The sequence below is a fragment of the Anarrhichthys ocellatus genome, unplaced genomic scaffold (genome assembly GCF_004355925.1).
Source record: "Anarrhichthys ocellatus isolate YVR2014 unplaced genomic scaffold, GSC_Weel_1.0 scaffold23, whole genome shotgun sequence".
NCBI lineage: Eukaryota > Metazoa > Chordata > Actinopteri > Perciformes > Anarhichadidae > Anarrhichthys > Anarrhichthys ocellatus.
The window spans coordinates 171,180-195,852 of record NW_022280053.1 but is presented as its reverse complement, the minus strand read 5'-3'; the positions used below and the strand labels follow the sequence as shown (position 1 = coordinate 195,852).

The 24,673-nt window shown below is 41.6% G+C and overlaps 1 protein-coding gene across 2 annotated transcripts in view; it reads left to right on the top strand.

Annotated features, from left to right (window-relative positions):
* Positions 1 to 1,140: 1,140 nt before the first annotated feature.
* Positions 1,141 to 24,673, top strand: part of ap3b1a (adaptor related protein complex 3 subunit beta 1a) — a 48,304-nt gene continuing 24,771 nt past the window's right edge. The window contains exons 1-18 of one of the 2 annotated variants that reach the window (XM_031859925.1): positions 1,141 to 1,436; positions 7,083 to 7,158; positions 7,270 to 7,344; positions 10,029 to 10,124; positions 10,258 to 10,418; positions 11,565 to 11,631; positions 16,772 to 16,954; positions 17,097 to 17,252; positions 18,288 to 18,385; positions 18,527 to 18,581; positions 18,670 to 18,741; positions 19,162 to 19,224; positions 19,328 to 19,460; positions 20,089 to 20,198; positions 20,310 to 20,486; positions 21,441 to 21,627; positions 22,465 to 22,595; positions 24,036 to 24,192. In XM_031859925.1, the coding sequence (XP_031715785.1) occupies positions 1,321 to 1,436; positions 7,083 to 7,158; positions 7,270 to 7,344; positions 10,029 to 10,124; positions 10,258 to 10,418; positions 11,565 to 11,631; positions 16,772 to 16,954; positions 17,097 to 17,252; positions 18,288 to 18,385; positions 18,527 to 18,581; positions 18,670 to 18,741; positions 19,162 to 19,224; positions 19,328 to 19,460; positions 20,089 to 20,198; positions 20,310 to 20,486; positions 21,441 to 21,627; positions 22,465 to 22,595; positions 24,036 to 24,192 (2,113 nt within the window). In that variant the 5' untranslated portion in view covers positions 1,141 to 1,320. Of the gene's footprint in view, positions 1,437 to 1,476; positions 5,909 to 7,082; positions 7,159 to 7,269; positions 7,345 to 10,028; positions 10,125 to 10,257; positions 10,419 to 11,564; positions 11,632 to 16,771; positions 16,955 to 17,096; positions 17,253 to 18,287; positions 18,386 to 18,526; positions 18,582 to 18,669; positions 18,742 to 19,161; positions 19,225 to 19,327; positions 19,461 to 20,088; positions 20,199 to 20,309; positions 20,487 to 21,440; positions 21,628 to 22,464; positions 22,596 to 24,035; positions 24,193 to 24,673 lie in introns of those variants that run through there. The other variant, XM_031859924.1, reaches the window with a different exon arrangement.

Here is a 24,673-nt window from a genome sequence, read left to right as displayed (position 1 = left end):
TTTCTTTTGCTGGCGGAAAACAAGAAGAAAATAAATGATTATTATTATTATTATTATTTTACTTTTTTTCTGCCAGCAAAAGAAAAAGAAAAAAAAAAGTCCCAGTTGCTGTTTATTGAAGGTCTTCACCTCAGCCACATTGGTTTTATTCTTTATACTCCAGAGCTGCTTCTTGCTTAAAATTCTATTCAAGGGTGCGTTTGCTCAGTACAATCCATGTGAAACATCAAGCTATTGAAGTATTTCATCTGTTGTAAAGCCACGTTTAAAGAAGTCTTCAATGTACTCACAATCCATTTATATGTCAAATGTTGGGTAATCGATGAAGAGCTGCTTCTATGACTCATCATTTCGACTTTCTATAGCAGCTGGAAACATCTGGTCAGTGTTATGGTTAAAGATGGATGCACCAAAAGTGTTGGTGCATTTTTTATTTTTTTAAGCTGGTGGAAAGTATATGGAAGCCCATTTCTGCCAGCAAAAAAAAAAAATAAGGTCACAAAAAAAAAATAAAAACACCCAAAAGAAATAAAAATAAAATAATTCTATTATTTTTTTTTTTTTTTATGTTGACGGAAAAAAAGTAAAACGTTTTTCTATTTTTACTTTTTTTCCACCAGCATAAAAAAAAAAAACACTTTTGGTGCATTTTTTATTTTATTTTATTTTATAAATATATTTAAAAAATTAAAAATATATATTTTTCCATAACAATTGATAACTACATATTGTATTTTTTTTTACTCCACTACATTAATTCTATAAATGTAATTACTTTGTAGAAAGACGATTCATAATCCCACATATAATCGTATTTTGATGATTTATGATGTTTTAATGTAGATTAAGAGCTTTATACAGAATTTTAATATAATACATTATGCTGCAAACGTCATTCTGCATACTGAGTACTTTTTACGTAAAAAACGTAAAACGGGTACGCAAATTCTTCTCTTTCTGTCTTCTCTGATAAGAACCGTTGTTGCCCTAGCAACACAAAGTCTCTGGGGGCGTTTCCAGCATAGATCTGTATATTATAAACGGACGTCCGTTTCAAGGCGCTGTATGGGATTAGCCGAAACAGTTATTTTCTAGCCACTCTAGATCTATGTCCCCGTTCTATCATGTGACACCAACTTGTCCAGCTCACACTTCCGGTACTGTGTGTATGTGCAGAAAAAAAAAGTTGGTTGAAATCTCGGAGAAGTTTTGGCTTTTTGCAGGAATTTTATACGCCACACTCGCGTCTCTTTACGTCCATGCGCAGTTTTAAAAGCCGAAGATAACTTAACGTATCAGGGGCACTTTTTGTTTAAAAGTATGTCGACGGTCGCCTTGTACAACGACCAGGGAGGAGCGGAGGCTGCCGTGGAAGGACTGGAGACCTCCAGCACCTCCGGAGCTGCCTTTGGACTCTTCAGCGCAGACTTTAAAAAGTAAGACAGCGTAGCACGTGTTCCGTCCATTTGAGGTGAAGTTTAGACGGTAACGGAGAACTTCTGTATTGACTAGTGTGTCGTTAGCTGACTTCCAGAAGAAGCCGAGCAGCATCATCAACAAGCTAGTCAGTGATGGCGACTGACCGTTAACGCTGACAAAAATAACCTTATTTTATATCTTTTATTGGACATGTTTTGCTTTTCAGTATAAAGTTACTTAAATAACTATGTTATATTCGCAGTTGCCAGTTTATTTGGTACAACTATCTCAAACTAATAGTCTAATACAACATTACTTCAATACATCATACTCTTATGAAGGTTATAACTGTCCTTTGTTGTTGTCAACTGACACAAATATCCTTATTTTAAATGTTTTCTTGGACACATGTTTTGCTTTATTTCACCCCTGTGTTTGCCCATAAAGATAAAGCCACAATTCACAAGATAGTTCAGTATAAAGGTAAATAAAGTGTTATGTTATATACTACCAGTTTATTTAGTACAACTTGCTAAAACTAATAAATAACACTCTTATGAAGGTTATAATGGTCCTGTTCTTGTTGAAGAAAGAGGTTGATATCTATGATAACTATGATCATTTTGAATACAGTGTCACATCATATTGAGAAGTTTCTCTAATATTTTAGCCACTTAATATGCATATAAATGAGGATAAACTAAATCTTAGACACACCTCTAAGTATAAAGCAATATAGTTCAGCAGCACCACAAAGTACAATGTTGAATCTGTACCTCTTTAAAACATTTAACTTCTTGAACTTAAGGATTTATTGATTTTAGTTTAGCAGCACTTTAACTCTGTCTTATATGAATTTATGGTGCTTTACGAGCCCTCGTATGCATGACACAATAATAAAACCACTTAAATTTACATATCCAGAGTTTAAACTACTAGAAACACTTGAAACCCTTTGGACTCAACACACCACATACGTTTCTGTGTGTGTTTTCCAGCTGAAACTGTTAAATACTTCAGAGGAGAAGAAGTTCCATAGTTTCTATATTAACTTCGCGTCACGGTTAGCTCGTCAGAACCGTGTTTAATTAATCTTCTCGCTTGTGTCAAACTGAAACTGGACTGTCAGCATGTTTTTGAGTTTCATGTCAGAAACCTTCCACTGGAGGGCAGCCGATCATCAGCGCAGCCATCCTCTGCGTTTTGTAATTTCCTGTAAACTCAGTGTTTTATGCAGCTTAGCTCCTCTGGTTTATAGAAAGCAACACACCACATGAGCTCCACAGGGGTAGATTGTTAGTGCCCCGTCAGTATTTTAGCACAATATACAGGCTTTTATTTGTTAATTTTAACAAGAAATGCTGGTAATAAAACGTGTGTGTGAGGTCACGCTGCAGCTCCTGGTTTAGTTTTTCAGAGTGATCTCTGCAGCAGGATTTTGTCAGTGTTAAAATGTTGCTGACTATGCTGAAGTGAACCTAATCTGTCTCACATGACCATCTACTCAGTCAGGCATGGCGAGGTCAGATGTTTTCCAGCATCTCGGCCACACTGGGTTGAAAATATAAGGACATGAATGATGCTTCTGTTTGTCTGTCCGACACAATGCCTCACACAAGCTTAGTCCTCCTCAGCGTTTCTGTGTGTTGCATATTTATTAATTATTAAAGCTAGCGTGTTTCAGGATGGAGAGTCTGTTGTGCTTCAGTCAAATCAGGCTTTTGTTATTTGGACCTCCTGAGTGTTTGTCACATGTGAAGAACACGGCAACATTCCTGCACTTTAGTCTCAAAGGCTTCTTCTGACTGGCTCCATGAAACATGTGACTTATCATCTGTGACTAAAGAGATATAGTGGTTTCCTTGTATAAATAGTTGCATTTGAGCTGCATTAAAAGTTAGGATCTAGATCTTCATGACAGGGTTGTTGGGTTTAATTTGGCCTGAGAGACTTCCTCCTTGTAGAAATGAGGCGTATTTCATGTTTGATGTTGGAAAACATTCATTGAAACGCTGCAGATTGACTTGATATAACGTCATTATTCCCCTGCTTATGTTTTGTATTGTTACATTCTATTATACATTTAGCAGTGTGCCATTAAGAAAACACCTTGTTGTAGTATCATAATCCATGAAAAGCTTGTCCCTGCATGTACTTTCTCTGATATCTTTTTTTCTGACTGCTCACCATCACTGCAAACTTTAACAAACTTCCAGAGCGGTGGATCCAAATATTTGAACAAGAACGTGCATATTTTCCCAGGCTTCTTGGCAATGCTCGGCCAAACCACAACTCCAGTTTCTCTGTTATTTCAGAGGATTTAGGAGATCTGTATGAGTTATTCCTTTCTGACATAAAGCAAGCATACACTTTTTAGTTTCACAGTTTCTCTTTTATAAACGCCTCATTTCATGTTCTACTATCAGCCCCTGTTGTCTTTTCTCAGACGCTGCATCTGGTGTTAATTTATCAAAAGTTGCAAAGAGTTTGTCAACCACTGTTTCCACAACTATTCAAGTACTCTGAAATATTCACAGTTTTTTTTAAACACAGGAAAAGCTGCTAAAATGGGCGACTTCTTCCCGATGGCCAGTAGAGGAGTCTGCCTTTCTGTTTTGTTTTTCTGGGGTGTCACGTTCAATGTCACAGACGCATTGAAAAAGTTCTGGAGATCAACCTTGTGAACCAGTTTCATAAAATCCAGCTGTGAACGACGTCTCCAGCTGTTTCTGGTTGTACCGTGAGTCTGTTAAAACTACACGATGAGATCCAAGATACCTGCTGACAACAATGCAGCCCGTCTGTCCTCCACCCTTCACCTGAGTTAAAGAGTTACGCGTGATATCTAGTGACGCTAACTCTGCTTTAATGGACACATTTAGTTGCAGAAACAAAATACAGTTCTTATACGATTGGTAAAGAATCTTCAAAACCAAAAATTAGCATTGAAATACAAGAAATCAAATTATTTTTGTTTTCACAAATATAACATCGTGGCATTAAATGAGATGGACACACAAGTGGCACATTTGTGATAAATATTCATTAGGAAACTGCTGTGAGTAAATGATGTCATAATAAATCTCAGCAGTGATGGAAAAAAAACCTGAAGTGATGCAGACGTTTGGCTTTTTGTTGTGTGGAGAGATCGAGACGATGCAGTGAGGTGTTTGCTATCGCTAACTTGGTGCTGTTTTCACTACTCTTACATTGTTGTTTTGGTAGACAGCTGTTTTCTGCAACAACAAAAAAAACTTAACATATTCAGCAGTTTATGAGACGGATATTTCCTTCTGGAGTTGGTGGAGACCAAAAGCCGAGCTAAAAGAGAGGTTAGATGGCCAGAAAAACATCTTCAAATAAATGATAATGCTGCTTTTTGTCTACTGGATGTCTATGGGAAGTGTTTAGCAAGTATGCTATATCAACTTCATGCTAATATGTCACTGTTGTGTTTAGCTTGTTTCTGTAGCATCCAAGTGTCTCCAAAAAAATCAGTTTGTGCAGGTTTGAACAATAATATATCTTCTGCTTTGTCATTAGGCTGCAAACACGTTGAAATATTGATCGTGTGATGTATTTATCAGCTTGTGAAAGCGACCGGAGTCTCCCACAGAAAGGGTAGGAAGCTGATTCTGCAACATTTACCTCTTAACGGGTGTTTCCTGACATTCAGCCCGGTGCTGTTATCGTTGATGTCGGCCCGTCCTGTTGGCAGAGTCCTGCGTGGGCAAAGTGGATTATTGTGCAGCGGAGGTGATGAAAAGTTGCTCGGTGTTTACCCACCAGTGTAGATAAGGCCCTCCTTCTTTCCCCCTAGAGGGAAGTGACCACAGTCACACAGAGTCACAATCACAGCCGGGAGGCAGGTGAGATATCCGTGTTTCCAGAGGAAAAAACTACACGTACAGCAAGATAAGAGCAGCAACACCATCTGACCGGCAGGTAGTTTCAGAACAAAGGTGGACTACAACAGAGAGAGCAGGCACTACCCTCAAGCATGAGGATGACTTGCCATTAGCGGAGCTGACTGGGCATCTTGTGACTTTTATTTATTTTGCCCAAGAGAAGAGGAAGGGAGCTGTGAATGACAGGCCAGTGGAGCCGGCGCTGCTTCTCCCTCAGCAGTGACAGCTTTTGAACTGTAATCAAAAGCCAAGAGGACAGGGACCACAGCCTGAAGGAAAGAAATGACCTGTTCCACTCCTGAGTTACTTTAGATACAGCCAGAGGGGTTTGTGGACTCTGTTCTTTAGACAGCTAACACACACACAGAAGGAGTTTTTTTTTTTTTTTTTCTTCTTCGACTGCTGTGGAGGAAAGCCGGTATGGATGTTGGTTTCTGTCTCCGCTCGGAGGCGGTGGGAGCCATGAGGACGGCACTGATGTCCGCTGAGAACTTACAGCTCACTCTGAAGACTGAGCTCAGTCAGGAGGAGCAGGCCCTCACTCACACCAAGAGGAGCCCCAAGGAGACACTCAAAGCCGGGTACTGTAGTCAGATCTCCCACAGCCCTGTGATGGGGACTCACCGTAAACTCTCTTTGTTTACCTCTAAGTCTTAGTTCAGGTTGGTTCCTCATGATGTTGCTCAGCTGGATACTAAATGTTGCTTCTCTTTTAAAAAGGAAACCTTAAAAAAAGAGAAAGCTATGTCTCTTTAGTGCTTTACGTATAGATACATTTAGACAAAACAAACTTTAAAATCATGTTTCAGAAGGATTTGTATTGTTGCAAATCATTTTACTTGAAACTGAGATCGAATCTCAAAAAGTATTGCTTGAAGCAGTTTAAATAAGTATAAATAAATCGTACAATCTACTTGAAGCCTTCTATTTATCGTGTAGCGTTATTGATTTATTTATAGTTATACTCTTCCTAACACCGTATTTAAGTATTAAAATCAAAAGGTGTCATGAGTTGATAAATGTTTATCTAAATTATACTCTGGAGACACAACTCACTACTCCAGTGAAGCCATTTTAGCGGTGCGTAGTGAAATTTGTCTCGCCTGTTTTGCGCCATCTGCTCGATCTTTATAGAGACTAACAATCAAACTGTATTTAGAACAAATAGCAATCGGTGGCCAATCAATTGCAGCAACCCTTACTCTGTGAAACTTTACTTAAACGCTGCTGTGTTTTGAGCAAAGTGCTAACGGCAGCATGCAAACATGCTCAGAATGACAATGTTAATGCTGTTGTTTTGCCGGCGTAATGTAAAGTACAGCTGAGGCTGATTGGACTGCCGTTAGTTTTGCAGATATTTGGTCATAAACCAAAGTACGTTGACCCGATTTTGGTGTTTTGGAACAAACAACTTGTGTACAATTAGCTAAGGAATGAGCATTGTCAAAGTGAGTGCAGGAAACAGCAGAAGTTGGTGTGACGCTGCTGTTGCATTGGTAGGAATGACATTCCTGCTTTCTGATTGGCTGCATTGCCAGTGTTCGGCTCCTATAACAATGTTTGATCTATCGGAGCCAATGTGACCCTGTAATCTGTGGAGCTGACACAGATGTTGTGCACACGGAGCTTTCACACCAGTGTTGTTCAAGCTCCTACTCTTGAAACTGATTAGTTAGGTCGTGTCTGCGGTGCTTAGCATGCGTGCTAATGTTGACCATGATAAGTGTGAGTTACACCTTCTTCTTCTGTCCTCAGGAATGAAGACCTTAAAGAGATGTTGGAGAGCAACAAGGAGTCGCTCAAACTGGAGGCCATGAAAACGGTTGTTGGGGTGAGTGCATCGTGGGAATTCACACGCATTCTTTTACAAAACAGCATCGTGTGCGTGTGTGTGTCTTTTCTCAGCTGGATGAAGTTGTTTTGTCGGTTGATTTGTTTTCAGCTGATTGCCAAAGGGAAGAATGCATCCGAGCTGTTTCCTGCTGTTGTGAAGAACGTGGCGAGTAAGAACATCGAGGTACGACGGTATTAAGAAATGCATCATTGCTGTTGTCATAAGTACTGCAGTTGGTGTTTGTGATTCATTTAAATCTCGTGTGACAGCGCGTGGGTAGTCCGAGGGAACTTCCTCTTTCAGAACAATAGTAAGCTAATGTGGAAAGCTTTTTCTTAATTTAGTTTGTATTTATTTAAGTTTTTGTTCAAAGTTAAACATATATATATATATATATATATATATATATTTTAAATAAACAAAAGGTCAGAGGTTCATATAGATTGAAGCCGTCCCTTGTTGTTGGACATTTTCTATTTCTATATATCTTTATATTTCTAAATATTCTATGTTCTATGCCCCTCTCTTTTCCTAGCCTGGATGGTACATGGGTCAAAAAAGCCAAATAAAAACAAAACTAAAACACATAAAAACGATCAGTCATATACATATGAGGAGCGGGGACGAGGGTAATATTCAGAGAAAAAAACTCTGAATTTCCAAGATTAGAGTTTAACTTTTACAAGAAAAACTCAAATATCATCTGAGTTTAAAGTCACAATTTATCTATTTTTCTGTTAAAGAACCACTACCGGTGTCACGTATCAGTGAAAAGGAAATACCACTGAATTGTTAAGGAAATGTCTTTTTGGGTGGCTGGAAGAAAAATGCTGTTAATGACAGATTACATACAGACAGATAACCAAGCTGTGTCAGTTTAGAGGTAAGAAATTCTTCAAATTATTCAGAGACTATTTTCTCACTGATTTATGACTTTATAATCTCAACGTATGTCAGATATTCTACATTTGCAGATTTGAGCTCAGAAATTCTAAGTAAATGTAAAAGGCTTTGAGTAAAAATGTACTTTGATAAAAGTCAAAGTAAGTCAGTTAAACTGTTGTCACGAGGTAATCTTGGAATTCAGACAATTAAGCCACTTAAACCTGTGATGACATAAGACTTAAGAGTCTCTAACGGTAACTCTAGTTGTGATAATGTCGGCTCCACAGATCTACCCAGCTGTGACCGGATACATTTTTATTTTTCATTTAGTTTTGACTTATTTGATTTTTTATCAGAGAAAATATTTTTCCCTTTTCCATCAGTAGTAGCACAGCTAGTCTTTCTTTGCTATGAATCACAAATGAGTGCAGCAGCAGCAGCAGCAGCACAAAGATACAGTAAGAAGCTGTGTGTCTGTGTAAAACACTCCACTAAATCATGGCCGGACTCTTGTGCTCAGACTATTCCAGGGAATGACCAAAACACTAAGCAACAGCTCAAGAGGGGTTCCCATGCCCAGAGCCTGTGAATATTGATTAGCAGCGGCAGAATAATCAGGCAGCGTGAGGGGCAGCATGTGAGCGGGGGGCCTGGAGCCCAGCGCTGGTGTGCAAGGCGTGCAGCCGAAAGCACCTCATGGGTGGGTGGGTGGAGGAGGAGCAGGTGGGTGGATGTAATTGGCAGCAGAGAGCCCACAGTCACGTCTCCTCTCTCCCACCTCGTATACACCAGCTGCTATGCTGGTTTCTCGGTTCCTTCTACTCACCTTTAGTGCATCTCTCTAAAAATGGCCTCTTCTCTTGCTCCCACCCTCTTCTCTTCTCTCATTGACCACCGCGAGCAGCCATTGATCTCTCCGCTAATTAGAAAACAGCACAAGAGCACGCAGGTTATTGACCGCGATGCGTGATTTAATATCAGCGTGCTTTATTTTCTTTAATCACTGCTGCACATCATTTTAACGCCACGTATCATACACGACCGTGTGCTTGCTGTGCTGCTTTTGAATGCGTGTTAAAGTGACAAGAAGAGAGAATGTGTTGCAAGTAAAGTCTCATTTGATGCCGAGCAAGTTGTAGAGCCCTTAATCGCCTGCTGCAGAATGAAATCGGTCGGGTGCTTCGTGGTCAAAGAAACCAGATCCTTGAGGGCAGATGGGTTGTGCCTCCCTTTTTATCGTGAGTAATGCCATTAATTCCAGCGGTAATGACCAGAACGATGATTGAGAACTGTGGTGCGCTGCTGCAGGTCAATACTCGCTGCATTAGGAAGCATGGTGCTGATTACTAACTAAACTCTGGTGATTGTACCTGAGATGTAACCTTACCCCTGACCTCCACCTCAAATCAGCTCCTAAATGAAATTATAAATAGTTCCTGGAGTAAATCATCATTCCTCATAACCGCTTTTCATTCCAGCTCCATTATTTATGAACCCGCAGTCTTACAGGCTCAAGTCCGCTCTGTTAGTTCTGTTCTTTCTTCTTCCTAAATCTCTGATGTGAATCAGCAGACGAGCAAACCTTCGGCCTCCAGTTAAACTCGTCGGAGAGCCGGACAAATATTATCTCAGGCTTTCCTGCGAGAAAAAGAAGAGGCGTGGAAGCTTAAAACACAGGGCGGCGACGCAAATGATGCAATGGCAGAACCTCACCCGCTGCCTGAAACAACACTGGGTCCAGTCTGCAGCTAGCGACGCCGAGACGGGACAACTTTCTCTCTACTCCTTGAAATAATAAACTCAAATGTCCCGTTGTTTCGTTCCTTATTGTTCATTTTAGTCCTTTTGTTTCCTCACATAAACCTGCTGAACTTCTAGAACACAGCTGGTTTTCCTCCATTGTTTCCTCCCCCATGTGCTGCTTTAAGTTCCCCTTACAGCTGCTTCAATTCATTGCTGTTTGATGTCATTGTCCTCTGCAGCTGAAGAAGCTTGTGTATGTGTACCTGGTGAGGTATGCAGAGGAGCAGCAGGATCTGGCTCTGCTGTCCATCAGCACCTTCCAGCGGGCGCTCAAGGTAACCTTTCTACATCCGGCTCTCTCTCTTCATTACCGCCAACATGCTCTTTCCGTCTAATCTAAACATTTTCTGTGAAGTGCTTCAGAAAACCTTCTGTCACACACTAACACACACTGTATCTTCGTGGCAGGAGCCAAACCAGTTCATCCGGGCCAGCGCTCTGAGGGTTCTGTCCAGTATCCGGGTCTCCATCATTGTCCCCATCATGATGCTGGCCATCAAGGAGGCGGCGGCCGACCTGTCCCCGTATGTCAGGAAGACGTCGGCCCACGCGATCCAGAAGCTCTACAGGTAACACTGCTGTGCACCCGACGACAGTAGCTGCACCCGTCGGCTCACCTGGCTCTCCTCACCGGCTCATTCCTGAGCAGTTAATCCAGTAAATGTCGGCTCGTGTTGATACAAGGGGCTTTGCCCTGCAGTTATCTCGCTCTTATCAGCCGAGTCTCAGTCAGACTGGCATGAGTCAAAGAATGACAGAGTGCTTCAAATATGAGCAAAGCAGTAAAACTGAACTTGACTGGATCAGTTATGTATCTGATTTAAACGGTTGATATCAGGACGAGAGCCGTGTCTGTAATCTCACCTTTTTATTATGTAGTGCACTGTATTTATTCTTATTTTAGTGGGATGCAACTAAGGAGTGTTTTCATTATCGATTTAACGGCTGATTATTTTCTTGATTAAACGATTGGTTCCCACTATACATTCGTCCAAAGAACAATATGTGATGTTTTTAAATTGTTTGTTTTATTAAACCAACAGTCTGAAAAACCTCAAATATTCAGTTTAGAATCAGATATGACAAACAAAAGCAGAAATCACCACAACCAGTGAATGTTTGGACATTTTGTTTTCTGTGAAATTGAACCGTACAACACCCCACCTGTCAGTTATGATGCAACATCTGGATGAGTCCCACGTGTCCGAAATCTCAATTTATAGCCCACTAAAGACCAAGGCACTGGTTCCCAACCTGGGGGTCCCTGAAGGGTCGCTAAAGCTTCACGTGAGGTCACGAGGTTTTAAGAGATTTAAGACAATTTTTAAAACAATAAACAGTTCGCTTATATCTCAGCATTTTATTCATATTTGTCAAAGAAAATGTATTTTAAAAGTTTGGATCATTATTTCAGATATAAACTTAAATAAAACCCCACAGGACAAAGGCACGGTGAAGACCTGGAGCTTTATTCAGTCTTCCCTCTCAGTCCCTCTCAGAAAATCTATTTAAAATATGCAAAAATACAGACAAATAGTTTTCAAAGTTCCTAAAAATAACAAACTCATGATTGAAATGAAATAATCTCCTGAAAATTCATTGTTTCACACAAACTTCTCACATGAAACATTCATAAATTATATCATCACTTAGTCAGTTTGCTCGACATTAACATTCCTTAGTTAACATTTCGTCGTTCTCTCTCTCGTCCTCAGCCTGGATCCCGACCAGAAGGAGCAGCTGATCGAAGTGATAGAGAAACTCCTGAAAGACAAAAGCACAGTAAGTACAGGCTGAACCACACAGTAAACTACCTGCTGCACAACGCCGGCCACTGGAGGGCGCCGCAGTCAAGCCATTCTCCTCCCGGCTCTCCATCCCACAGCTCATTCGGCAATGCCATGGTTTGTTAACACCCACTTAAACCCACACATCTTCAGATGCTCCTTGTTAAGTGTCCATTTGGAGGGAATTTTCACACTGATGCTAGTGTCAGCTTAATTTTCTCAAAGGCCAACTTCTTCTTTTTTTTCCTTCTTCTCACACAACTGGACCGTAAAAGAGTTGGATTCTCAGATTCTGTGTTTCGGCCCCAAACAGCGGATTAGATGTCAGCAGGCAGCACGCTCATCTGAGGAGGTCACAGTGAATACTGAGCATGTAAATGCCACATTTCAAATAAGTAGACGTTAGGCGACAGAATGCAGAGTGGGCCTTGTTTGTACGTGCGAGTCATGCACAATTATGTATTCATAGCGTATACCTGTCATTATGCAAACAAAACAAAGCGGCTCAGGCCAAAGGGGGGGGTAGTACCAGATGCATAGCATATTTAGCCCCGGACGCTAACTAAGACAGATGACTTCTCCCCCTATTGGAGCTCACATTGTGAGGCTGAGGACACAGAGAGAGAGAGAGGGGGGGGGGGGGCACTATCATCACACGGACGCAAGAGCACCATCAGTCAGTGATGAATGGTGGAAAAACCAAACATGGTGGAAAGCAATGATTTCTTCTACATGATGCTGGGGCGACACTGTGCAGCATTAAGAAGATGGTCAGTGTTGTCGCCATTGTATTTATTTATTTATAAATGCTGATATTTCTATAAAGGATGCTCCTTCAGTGCTCTCATCACATAACAAAGGTCAGTTCACTGAGTCTGCACAGCCGGAGGAAAGCAGCTTTTCTAACGTCTTAAAGGGTTGTTCTCAGCGTGGGATTGCAGACTTTAAATGTTGAACAGAAGGCAGTGTGGATTAAATGATGCTGTGGGTTAGATTATACTGTTAACTTTTGCACATTCATTCGTCAATATTTTGCACATATACATATTTTCTCCTGAACGTCTTTGTATTCTGTATTTATGTTTGTTTGACTTTTGCAGTACTTGCTTTTTATTTTTCATTTTCTCTGACTAGGTTTATCGTTATGCACCAAAACAAAAAAGCAAATTCCTGATATGTGGAAACCTACTTGAGTTTAAATAAGAAATATCCCAACACACAGAATAGTGCACAATAAACCCACCCAGACAAACATAAACACGTACAAATATTTGTATACGATTAAATAAAAATAGATAAATAAATAAACAAAAGTGACAGAAAATATTCACATCTAACAAGTGTTTTGAGCTATAGCATGTGACTGAAGTTAAGTTATAATACGCTTGTATGAATTAACATTGCCAGTAATAAATAACTTGTAGATCAAGCTATTCATTAGCAGAGAATGAAGTCACTCTCCCTCTGAGTGTTGTGAGCCGCCATGTTGAGAGCCGTGTGGAGGCAACAGATATTCAGTTCCATGAAGAGTCCGATGTTGAGTTGGAAGTTGCGTTCTACGTGCTGCATACTAACTACTCAATCAGTCGCTCGCCATCGTTCCTCTGTCCAGCGGTTAATTATTTAAACCATCTGCTTCGCAGTCTCCCATTGGACAGTCTTAAGAGCCGCAATGCATTTTGGGTATTCCCTCACGGGTAAGCTCACGTCTCATTCTCAGAAATTCTTGCTAATCGATGCATTCCTTGCATACACAATATCCTCACAATATGCAGCTGGAACGCACCACTAACTCCATTACACGTCATTCTTACAATGAATATTATTTTAACATGCGATATCAAACACGGCCATAGTCCGAATGTTATTTATTACACCCAAACTTGTCCTGCTCCGAAAGAAATGCTGTTAAATTAGACACCTTACTGCCAGTTTACCCGACACCTTTATGTTTATAAAACAACCGTATCGCATGCTAATGAATATTTTAACTGCAAAGCAGTGAATTAATTTAGGGAAATGCTAGTTAGCTGATGTCACCGTGCTGCCTGCAGAAGAAGGAAACGTCTGGTTCTTGGTCCCGTCCGTGTCACCGTCCGGGCCTCCTGACATTTACCTTTACAGATGTGCCTGTTTGGTTAAATGGCTGTGACACACTGCTCGCTGGTTTAAAGAGAAAATGGGAAGGCCTGATGACAGAGACAACACAGGCGTTTGTGCAGCTGTTTTACCGTGATGGATCTATTATCCAGCCATTACAAGATAAATGATCGATCCCTCCCACCGCCACACCCCCCCTGCACCTTCTGCAAAATTGAAATGAGAACAGAAAGGAGGAGCGGGGGACGGGGGGTGTAGTATGATCAGGGGGCTAGGTGAGATGCCCATTAATTTAAGAGGAAAAGGAGGGAGGAGGAAGAGAGCAGGAGCGAAGGGAGGATAGGCCGACCCCGCGCCGCGCCATCAATCAACAAGGCGCACGTTGTCTCTGGCGTGATGACCCAGCACTCTCTGCCTCTCTGCCACCCTAATTAGAATTCATAGCAAAATAGATGCAAGGAAACGGTTTGGGCCCCTTCATAATTTTATAGGAAATTTATTGTTATTAGAAGAACCATTTGCTTAGTGTGATTTTTCCATTACCGGCTTGTCACGCAGGGTAGATAATATGGTCGGGGAGGGAGAGGCGGTGTATGAACTCCTTAGATTGGGGTGTCAGTTTTGTTGATGGTGCATGTAGTTTACCTTGGAGCTGTGTCTAATGGGGGAAGTTGGTTGGAGAATGCACAAAGCCTTGCAGCAGGATACACATGCTCAGAAACAGTGCTCCCTGTAATAGCCTTAGAGACAGCAGAGGCCTTGGGAGAGTAAAAATACACGGCGCCGGTACATGCTGAATATATACAGTACGTGTATTATAATTGACTGCTTTGAGTGTGTTTATCTACAGCCTCAAGCTGCTGTGAAGCTACTTTAACATGGAGATGTACATCAGTCCCTGAAAACACTATTTTATTGGAAATACTTTCTATTAGAACCCTATAAAAGCGGTGAGTGGAAGTGGACGTAGTTGTGACGTCACCCATTGGTTTGTGGACTGCGGTTTTGAAGCCTTGAGTTCGGCATTTTGTCCGTTGCCATCTTGGCTTTTTGCAACCAGTAAACAGGAAGTGACCATATTTGGACTGAGGAGGAGTGACGTAGAGACGCCGTATACGTCTCTGGTTGAGACCTGTCAATCACCGTGTAGCCCCGCCCTAAAGCATCCCCTGCTTTATGGTCTGTTTGACTCTAAATGGACCATAATGTACTGAATGAACATCATGCTGTATTGAAGAAGACTTGAAACTAGAGACTGAGACCATAAACTCATGTTTACAATGTTTACTGAGGTAATAAATCAAGAGAGAAGTAGTCATTTTCTCATAGACTTCTATACAACCAGAGGAGTCGCCCCCTGATGGACACTAGAGAGAATGCAGCTTTAAGACGCTTCTTAATTTGACTGTTTGAGTAATATAGTATTCACCAGGTCCATGAAATTGTCACACTTGCTTATTTAGGGTCAAAATGTCTGCTGTGAAAAATGTCTCTAGAGGTGAGAGTTGACTGTTATTTCTGTGTAATTTTGCTGAACTCATCTAATCCACGTTTTCTACTCGAACCAACAGAAAACGATATCGTGTACAGCATCCCTCTGCTCGAGTTGGTTTCTCCCCGATTGATCCAGATATTTACAGAAACTGAATACAGTTTATTTTCCAAAGAAAGACTGCACTATTCCTTTCCCTGAAACATTACGTATCCTGCTCGACACAAACAGAATAGATAAAGAATACTAATTACAGGCAGCTTTAGGCTACTGTGATGTTTGTACTCATCATGACATAAACCGCATGTCCTCACATTAATATTACTAATGGATGCAGAGGCAGTGCCAGTGTACATAATTGCAAATCTCCATTCAGGTGATACTTACAAATCTGATTATTTATTTAATATTCTTAGTAGCTGACGAGATGTGTTGGCTGTCAGTAGATAAGCACTCTGTTGTAGTTTATTAGGTACACCTAGCTGAAACTAATGCAGCCTAGAACAACGATGAATGTTCATTCAACATGTTGATTCAACTGGAGGATCATTTAGGAGGACGTAGTTTGTGGTGCTGATGAACTATAATGCATTATACAGAGATGTATTTCTGTTATTTAGCCCGCTCTCATTGATATAAATGGGTTGGACATAATATTACAAACACCGCTCACTAAGAGGCAACGTAATTTAACAAAACGCAGCCTCCAGAAACCTCTCTGAAACTCGTATGATAATGAGACCGTTGCTGGATCTGCAGAACCTACGAGTGTCTTTGTTAACATGTGACTTTCTGTGGGTCACTAGAGGAATGTAACTTCATACATCAGAGTGAAACCATAACATGTCGTCGTTTGATCCTCCAGTGATCCGTTCAGCAGTATTAGTGTGAGAACGTCACTCGGTTTTAAGGTCCGGTTTTAAGGTCTCAGAGAATCTACAGACAGCAGCCGTGCACACACAATCAATGCAGGCTCATGACAATGCTGATGGGTAAATGCACCGGTTCTTCTTCTTCTTCTTCTTCTTCTTCTTCTTCCGAAGATAATTGTGTTTACATATTAATACGCCGCCATGTCACTCACTCAGTCTCACAGACAGTCGTGTGTGTGTTTTGTACCTGAGGAAAAAAAAAATATAATTTACGGGAAGAATATGAGAACCACTCGTTGATGGATTTCTTTCATCGTGTAAAATAAGTGAGTTAAAACTTTAAGCGCTTCCTTCTAAATATCAGCTAACTACTCGGAGGCTGAACTGTGTGTATTGTAATCAAAGTGGTAAATTGGTATTTTCTAAGTGCTATAATAGTGTTGTTTTCTTTACCGTGGTCATATCTGTGAACCAGCTTTTTATTCCTCTAGAGTCTTTATATTACAGCGTTTTTTAAGAGATAAAGTATTTGTTCAGTTTGTCAAACAGAACAGCTTCACATCCTTTAAACTTCCATTAAGTGTTAATGCTGGAGAGAAATAAACACAAAACAGCAGCGTTTCCCTCACGAGTCGGCTTCCCTCTCTGTTCTTCTTCCTCGTTCTCTGCAGCTGGTGGCCGGCAGTGTGGTGGTGGCCTTTGAGGAGGTGTGTCCAGACCGCATCGACCTGATCCATAAGAACTACAGAAAGCTGTGTAACCTGCTGGTGGATGTGGAGGAGTGGGGTCAGGTGGTCATCATCTCCATGCTGACGCGCTATGCCAGGACGCAGTTCACCAGTCCCTGGAAGGAGGTGAGGCGACTAAAACCAGAGCAGACCCAGACCCATAAAGTGGCAATATACCGTATATGTTTACTTCTTATATTTAGCTCACTATAACCTGCTGAAAAACACTGTTTTTAGTGTGATGTATTGTGACTCTTTTGTGCGTCAGGGGGCCATGTTTGACGAGAACAACGAGAAGGCGTTCTATGAGTCCGACTCCGAGGAGAAGAAAGACCAGACGGAGGCAAAGCCTTACACCATGGATCCAGATCACAGACTGCTGCTCAGGAACACCAAACCTCTGCTGCAGAGCAGGAACACGGCTGTGAGTTAGCAGGACACTTAAACACAGACACACACAGTCGAGCCATTAGGAGCAGGTGTGTGTGTGTGTGTGTGCTGCTTTTTAAGCTGTCCGGAGGTATGAACATCGATCAAGGGCTCTGCTCGTATCTCAGCTCTGCCTCAGAGATAAAAGCTACACTAAAACTAGTTTAGTCCCGTATGGTCGTATAAACACTTTAAAACTCTCTTCCCCAGCAGTGATGCATTACAAGACACCTTTTCATACACAAATGCAACGCGCACACCTGGACACACATATAAAAACAGGATAATGCACACACACACACACACGCACATACCCGCTGTAGTGCAGGAAAATAAAAGCGATAACAAACATAGTGAGTGCAGATCTCCATCACCCTGGAGCCTCAAGGTCTCTGTCGCTGTGTAGCAGCGGCAGGAAAAATGCTCCCAAATGAAAGTGTTGATTAAAATGTGACACTCGACAACACGATGACGTCCTCCATCTTCATATAGATGAACCCTCTCGTTCTGCCTGCAACGATGGACACACGTCCGCCTGCTATTCAAAGCCCCGCTGAAAAATCACCTTCATCGAGTCGTCGTGTCGTGGGCGCCTTTTGTAGAGGAATGCATGTGAAGGAATTTTATTTCAGCTCGGATAGACGGGCGGAAAAGAAACCAATGGTGGTGTAATAACAACAGTAGTAATAATAATAATAGAGCACTTTTAGGGATGTATAAAAAACATAAAATCAAGTAAAAGTAACATGTAAAGTTGACTAAAAAGCAAAAACACAACCTATAAGCAGCGGTGGAATTTAACTAAGTACATTTATTCTGAGTTACTTTAGTATTTCCATTTTATGAAACTTTATACTTCTCCTCCACTACATCTCAGACACTTTTACTGGTAGTGGAGTATTTATACAGAGTAGTATTAGTACATTTACATCAGTAAAGGATATGAATACTTCCTCCACCACTGCCTACGAGCTGTAAAATGTTTTTCAGAGGGATTAGAATATGTTCCGACTGTGTTGGTGTGTTCTAGGTGGTGATGTCCGTCGCTCAGCTCTATTGGCATTTGGCTCCTCAGCATGAAGTCAACATTGTCACCAAGTCACTGGTTCGACTACTAAGAAGCCACAGGTAATGCAAAAACACATCAAATATATACATATATGAATGCTGCCTTCTCCTGAGTGAGCTCTGATGACTGACCGTCTTTTGACACACGTCTTTTGAGTTCACGTTGTCGACGTCTGAATGTTTTCTCTCTCTCGTGCACAGAGAGGTTCAGTACATCGTGCTGCAGAATATCGCCACGATGACCATCCAGAGGAAGGTAAGTCTGCTCGTGGACAGCAGGACTCTAATGGTGCCGTGGTGCTCTGACGCAGGCTCCTCTAATAACATGAGTTCTCTCCAAACAGGGGATGTTTGAGCCCTTCATGAAGAGTTTCTATGTGAGATCTACAGACGCTACGCACATCAAAACACTGAAGGTAAATACTATCACATATGATGAATGAGGGTCAATAAGATTTTGAGCTTGTGAAATGATGTTTAGAAAATAATTTCACACCTTATGGTTGCGTATTATCCTCTTTAAACCTCTGGGGGGAAACAAGCTGCAGGATAATTTCAGGTTTGTAGACAACAGATTGGTTGTGGTAGAATAAAATGCATGAATTATATCAACTGTGAAGTTGCACAAAGAACTGCTGTTATGAAGCGAGTACAGATTCATAACTGCACAAAACTCTTCTTCCATCGTGACACCGAAGTTACTCTTACATTTAAGTTAAATGTACAAAACCGAGGCTGAACGTGGAACAGTTCAGCTTTCTGGAAGCAATACAGCTAAAGTAACGTTTATGGAAGAGTGTGGACATTTTATTAACTCTCCCCTGTGGTTCTTGTAGCTGGAGATCCTGACCAACCTGGCCAATGAAGCAAACATCTCCACTATCCTGAGGGAGTTTCAGGTTTGTGTTTAGTCAACCTTGAGAAAATGGCATTACTCTTCCTGTGTGTGACTTTTAACCAGTTTTCCTTTCCTCACCCTCCTTCTCTTGTCTTTTTCTTCAGACCTACGTGAAGAGCCAGGACAAGGCGTTCGCAGCAGCCACCATTCAAGCCATCGGCCGGTGTGCCACCAACATCTCTGAGGTGACCGACACTTGTCTCAACGGTCTGGTGCTGCTGCTTTCCAACAGAGACGGTAAAAAGCCTTCACTGACAACAGATATCTGTGTTTGCCTTCCTCTGTATATTATAGGGATAGTTCAGATCTTTTTGAAGTGGGGTTGAATGAAGTACTTATACATAAGTCGGTGTATTACTGCAGTAGATGGCGGTCGGCACGCCCACAGTTTGGAGAATCGGTACAGAAGCTAAGGGGTCAGCAGCAAAGCGTGTTTTAGACACCTAAACTCTCTATCAGTTTGTGTGTCTGTATTTAGAATATTTAGCTGTCTGAGAGCCCTTTCAGACGGGGAACTGAAGCCGTTATCTTTGCCCTCACAGAACACGTGAGTTGCTGTTCTACCGCTGCCTCGATCGGTTAGTTTGTTTGTGTTATTGTGTGACTTTTCTGAATCCAAACCTAAAATACCAAAGTCAAAAAATATCACAAACAAACTAACCGATCAAGACAGCGGTACACCAGCAACTCTCGTTTTTAGCGAGGTTAAAATGACTGTTTTTGTCCAAGGAGTCTTGTGGCTTTGAAGAGAGCACCTCTCCTCATACGTACCTCACACTACCCTGCTTCAAAACATCCAAACTCTCCCTTCATGGTGCTGTGATTGTCTGTCTTTCTATGAGAACTTCCTGTCTTGTCTTTGCAGAGACGGTGGTGGCGGAGAGCGTGGTGGTGATCAAGAAGTTGCTTCAGACTCAGCCCACCCAGCACAGTGAGATCATCAAACACATGGCCAAGCTCTTCGACAACATCACGGTGCGTTTCGTCCTTGTATCATTCAACACGAGAGTTTAGACAGGAACAAATGCTCAAACGTGTTATGCATGTAATCTGAGTAACTGTTGTATTTGTCCCCTGAACTTGCAGGTCTCCATGGCTCGAGCCAGCATCCTGTGGCTGATGGGCGAGTACTGCGACAGGGTGCCAAAAATTGCCCCCGATGTGCTCCGTAAGATGGCGAAGACTTTCACGGCAGAGGAGGACATCGTCAAGCTGCAGACGGTCAACCTAGCAGCCAAACTCTACCTGACCAACTCCAAGCAGGTACATTAAATACCAAGAGACATTTTAATGTGTTCACCCGAACATTGAGCAGATATGGTGCTGCAGTCACGCTACTGATGTCCGCAATTAGCATTTGCATGATTAAGTATTAAAAAAGATTCCTGTTATCTAAATATGGATTTCATTTTTATTTCACAAGACACGGCGATGTCTCAGAGCTAAATGTTCACACTTCTGCAACCTCGGAGCTAAATGCTCAGTTTAAATACAGAGCCGTGAACGAGACAGCTTTAACGTAATGGAGCATCTCCGAGCGCCGCTCTGTGTTTACAGGCCCATTCGCTGTGATGGGGGTGATTTTGGCCTCTGAGCCGGGTTTATGAGCCCAGACGCTGCCTCCTCAAACGAGCACATCATTACACCTCCTGCTCCTCGTAATGTGTCGGCGGAGGAGAGAGAAGGAGACGCAAAAGACAATTCAGGGTTCTAATGCTGCTGTTTTCATGTCTGCCTGAATATATATGTCACTGCAAGTCCTCCGTCTTTATGTAGAGGAAGAGTGGACCAAAATGTGTGAATGAATGATTTATTGATTTTTGGGCATGGGAACGAGTATTGTTGATTTAATGAGATTTTTTACTTTACTTTAAGCAAACAATGACCACTTGGAGTAACTTACAATCACATGATGATGCATGACAAAGAAGGTTAGAATTATAATACTTTAAAGCATTATGGATATTTATGAGGGCTTATATCTGTATATCATACAGTGTTATAAGCAGATTATAAATATGTTTATAATGCTTCATGGACATGGGCGTCATAGAAAGTGTGTGTATCTTGTGATGTAGTGAAGTTGTAGTTTTTTGAGGAATTAAATGCTGCAGCTAAAATGTCGATCTATTCTTCTTTAAAGAGATTTCTTTCTGCTCTACTGAATCAGTTTCATAAACAACCGATCTTTTATCGCTGTCCCCCCCCCCCCCCCAGACTAAGCTGCTGACCCAGTACATCCTGAACCTCGGCAAATACGACCAGAGCTACGACATCAGAGACCGAACCCGCTTCATAAGGCAGCTCATAGTGCCCAACGAGAAGAGCGGCGCCCTCAACAAGTACGCCCGGCGCATCCTGCTGGCCCCCAAACCGGCCCCGGTGCTCGAGTCCGCCTTCAAAGGTACTTCATACACCGACCTGTTATTCTTATCCTAGCACATATTAAATCCTCTAAATAGGTTGAATATTTCAGATTGAATACCTTTCCTCCCCTGTTTGGTAATCCATCTAAAGCCCATCACTGAATCCACATTAGCTGGACCTCTATTTCACATTTATTTCCACTCGTATGTAAAGTTGATTCAGGCGGCGGTTTTATTATTCTGGTGTGTCTGTCTCTCTGAAGGGCAGTTAGGTCAGACCCCTTTACCTTGGACTAATGAGATGGGTAAATTATTGAGCTAATGCTAACCTTTTTCAGACACTCGGAGGAAAAAAGATCTCCCTCATTTAGCTGTCTCCTCTCTCTCTCTCCCTCTCCTCTCTCTCTCTCCCTCCTTGACAAAAGGGACAGAAACTGCCTCCCACAACATTAGAATTCAGAGGCGGTTTGCACCGACTGGATGTTTATGGAAAGCGGTAACCACCCCTGTCATTCTTAATATTCACAACTGAACGCTATTTTTTCTCTTTTTGGTTTGCAAAGCACAGTTTTTAGAGCACACCTCCCAAAGGCACAGACACTGATTATCTTCCTGCATTAGAGAGAGAGGGAGGGAGAGAGAGAGGGAGAGAGAGAATGTGTGTTTATGTGCACGATAAAACAGAGAGCTGATATTAGCATCATGTGGATGCATCTTCTATTAAAGATCTCTAAATGTAAACAGTGACATTAAGCCACTGGGTCCAGACTTGGGTGACTTTGAATCATCTTCTATTTGCTGAAACTTTTAGTTTATTTTCCGTTTCTTTAAAATGACCTCCCCTCTTGCCTTTCACCTCTCTCGTTGTTTGTCAGATCGAGACCGTTTCCAGCTGGGCACTCTCTCCCACAGCATCAACAGTAAAGCCGCCGGATACCAGGAGCTCTCCGACTGGCCAGCTGTTGCTCCTGACCAGTCTGTGAGGAACGTGGAGGTCATTGAGCCAGTAAGAAGTCCACCTTGCTGACATACTAACAATCAGGGTTTTACTTATTCTACTGATTCTCACCACGTTCTCTCTCCGTGTCTCTCATTATGCCTGACAAACATTAATGAGGCGACACTAGGGCTTCACAATATATCTTTTCAGCATCTTATTTAATTGTGCCCGACAGCTTTTGAGTAACTTTGCTGAAAGCGACCAGCTGTTTTAGAGAGTTATTAGTGACCCAGATTTAAAGATGTACTTCTTCAGGCGGCACCAGTGGGCTCAGAGCAGAGAGACACAAACAGAGACGTCACCAAATATTGACAGGCGGACTAATGCATTGTTGGTTTTCATGGGATTTGTTGACGTTAAGAGGAAATATAGAATAACAGAACATTGAAATGTAAAACACACAGTAGAAAATACACAAAGAGGACGTAGCAATGACAACAATGAACAGAAATGTACAAATTAACAGATCGAATGATTAGTGGGCCAAAGAGGCCGGAGAATGAAGATGTGTCTTTAGTCCAACCTCTCAAACCTGCCGGTGGGTTTTGGGGTTCAGAGGTTTAACTCTGAGGTTTCTTTGCTCGTGACTTGACATACGAGGTGAGGTCGGTTAGCTCACAGACGAGACGGCGTCTGAACTTAGACCAAAGATCATAACTTCAGGTTTGGAGCTGAAGCTGAAGGGAATGTTGAGCCTAGACTCAGAAGAGTTAAAGAAGACCTCAACGCTTTAGTGTGTAGTTTGACTGACGAGAAGCCTGATGCACTATTCTATTCTGCACACTTATATTATTACTTATGTTTGAAAAAGACCTTCACTGGCCGACAACATGACCATTCCAACCTGCTTTTGTTGTGTGTGTGTGTGTGTGTGTGTGTGTGTGTGTGTGTGTGTGTGTGTTGGAGGAATGAACATTCATTCCTCCGTTCCATTCGGCCCAAAGACTTTTTATAAGTTTAAGAACAAAAATTACAAAATCTAAAGAGCTTTGTTTTTCAGCGAGGGATATTATTGATTCTCTTTTTTTCTCTGAGCACCAGCTTTATAATCGTTACTTTGTGGCAGCTAATGGGGATCCAAATACAACAATAAACAACAATAAAGCAGAACACACGAGCACTTTATTCCCAGTTTTTAATATAGGGTTAATTTATCAGAAACGATATCTGGTAACGTGGGAAATCTGTGTTGTCCTGATTGACTTAATTGAGTTAATTGACTTATTCTATTACCTCTTAGTGAAGCGATTGAGAGGTGTTCATATCCACTATAACGTCTACATGCTTCACTCTTTGCTTTGTGTGAACAGTTGAGTCTGTAAGCAAATCAGTTTTCTTCACATTAAACAACAACAAAGCAAAAAACTATTGATCAACACCACTGAGTAACTTCTTTGAATGATTTGACTTAATTGACCCTCACTTCCCTCGGCTATTTCTGATCAGGTGCAAGAGTGGGCACCGTTAGTTGGGAAGGCCAAGAAACCCAAATCCACTGAGAAGTTCTACTCGGATGATGAAGAGGAGAAAGAAGAGGAAGGATCAGAGAGCAGTGAAGGCGGCGACAGCAGCAGCAGCAGCAGCAGCAGCAGCAGTAGTGAAGGTTTGTCTTTGTGTTTTTGTCTGACAGATAGATGAACGTCGTGCTGTTAGTGAGTTGAAGTTAAAATCCTTAAGATTTCTGCTTGATTTGATGACACCGGTGGTCACTGATGGTAACGGCAGGTACAGTTTAACACTACATGTCCCAGAATTCAAAGCAGCAAACACTCAGAGAGCAGCTACTTTGTGTATTTCTATTGATGTGATTTATAGTCTTTCACAAAAAAGCACATAGGAGTTGGTTGCCTTGCTGAGGATTTTACTTGAAGATAAAATTACAAACAGTAATGCTGGATTGTGTGCATGCCAAATTTTTTTTGTGTGAATGCAGTTTGAATCCTGGGTTAGAGTGGCGTACCCCGCCACCACCAATGAAAACTACTAGAAGTGATTACAGAATGTAAATACATTTAAGGGCTTTTGCCAACCGTAAAAGTTTCTCAAAAAACAGGGTCGGATTTTGTGAAAATACGAGACTCATA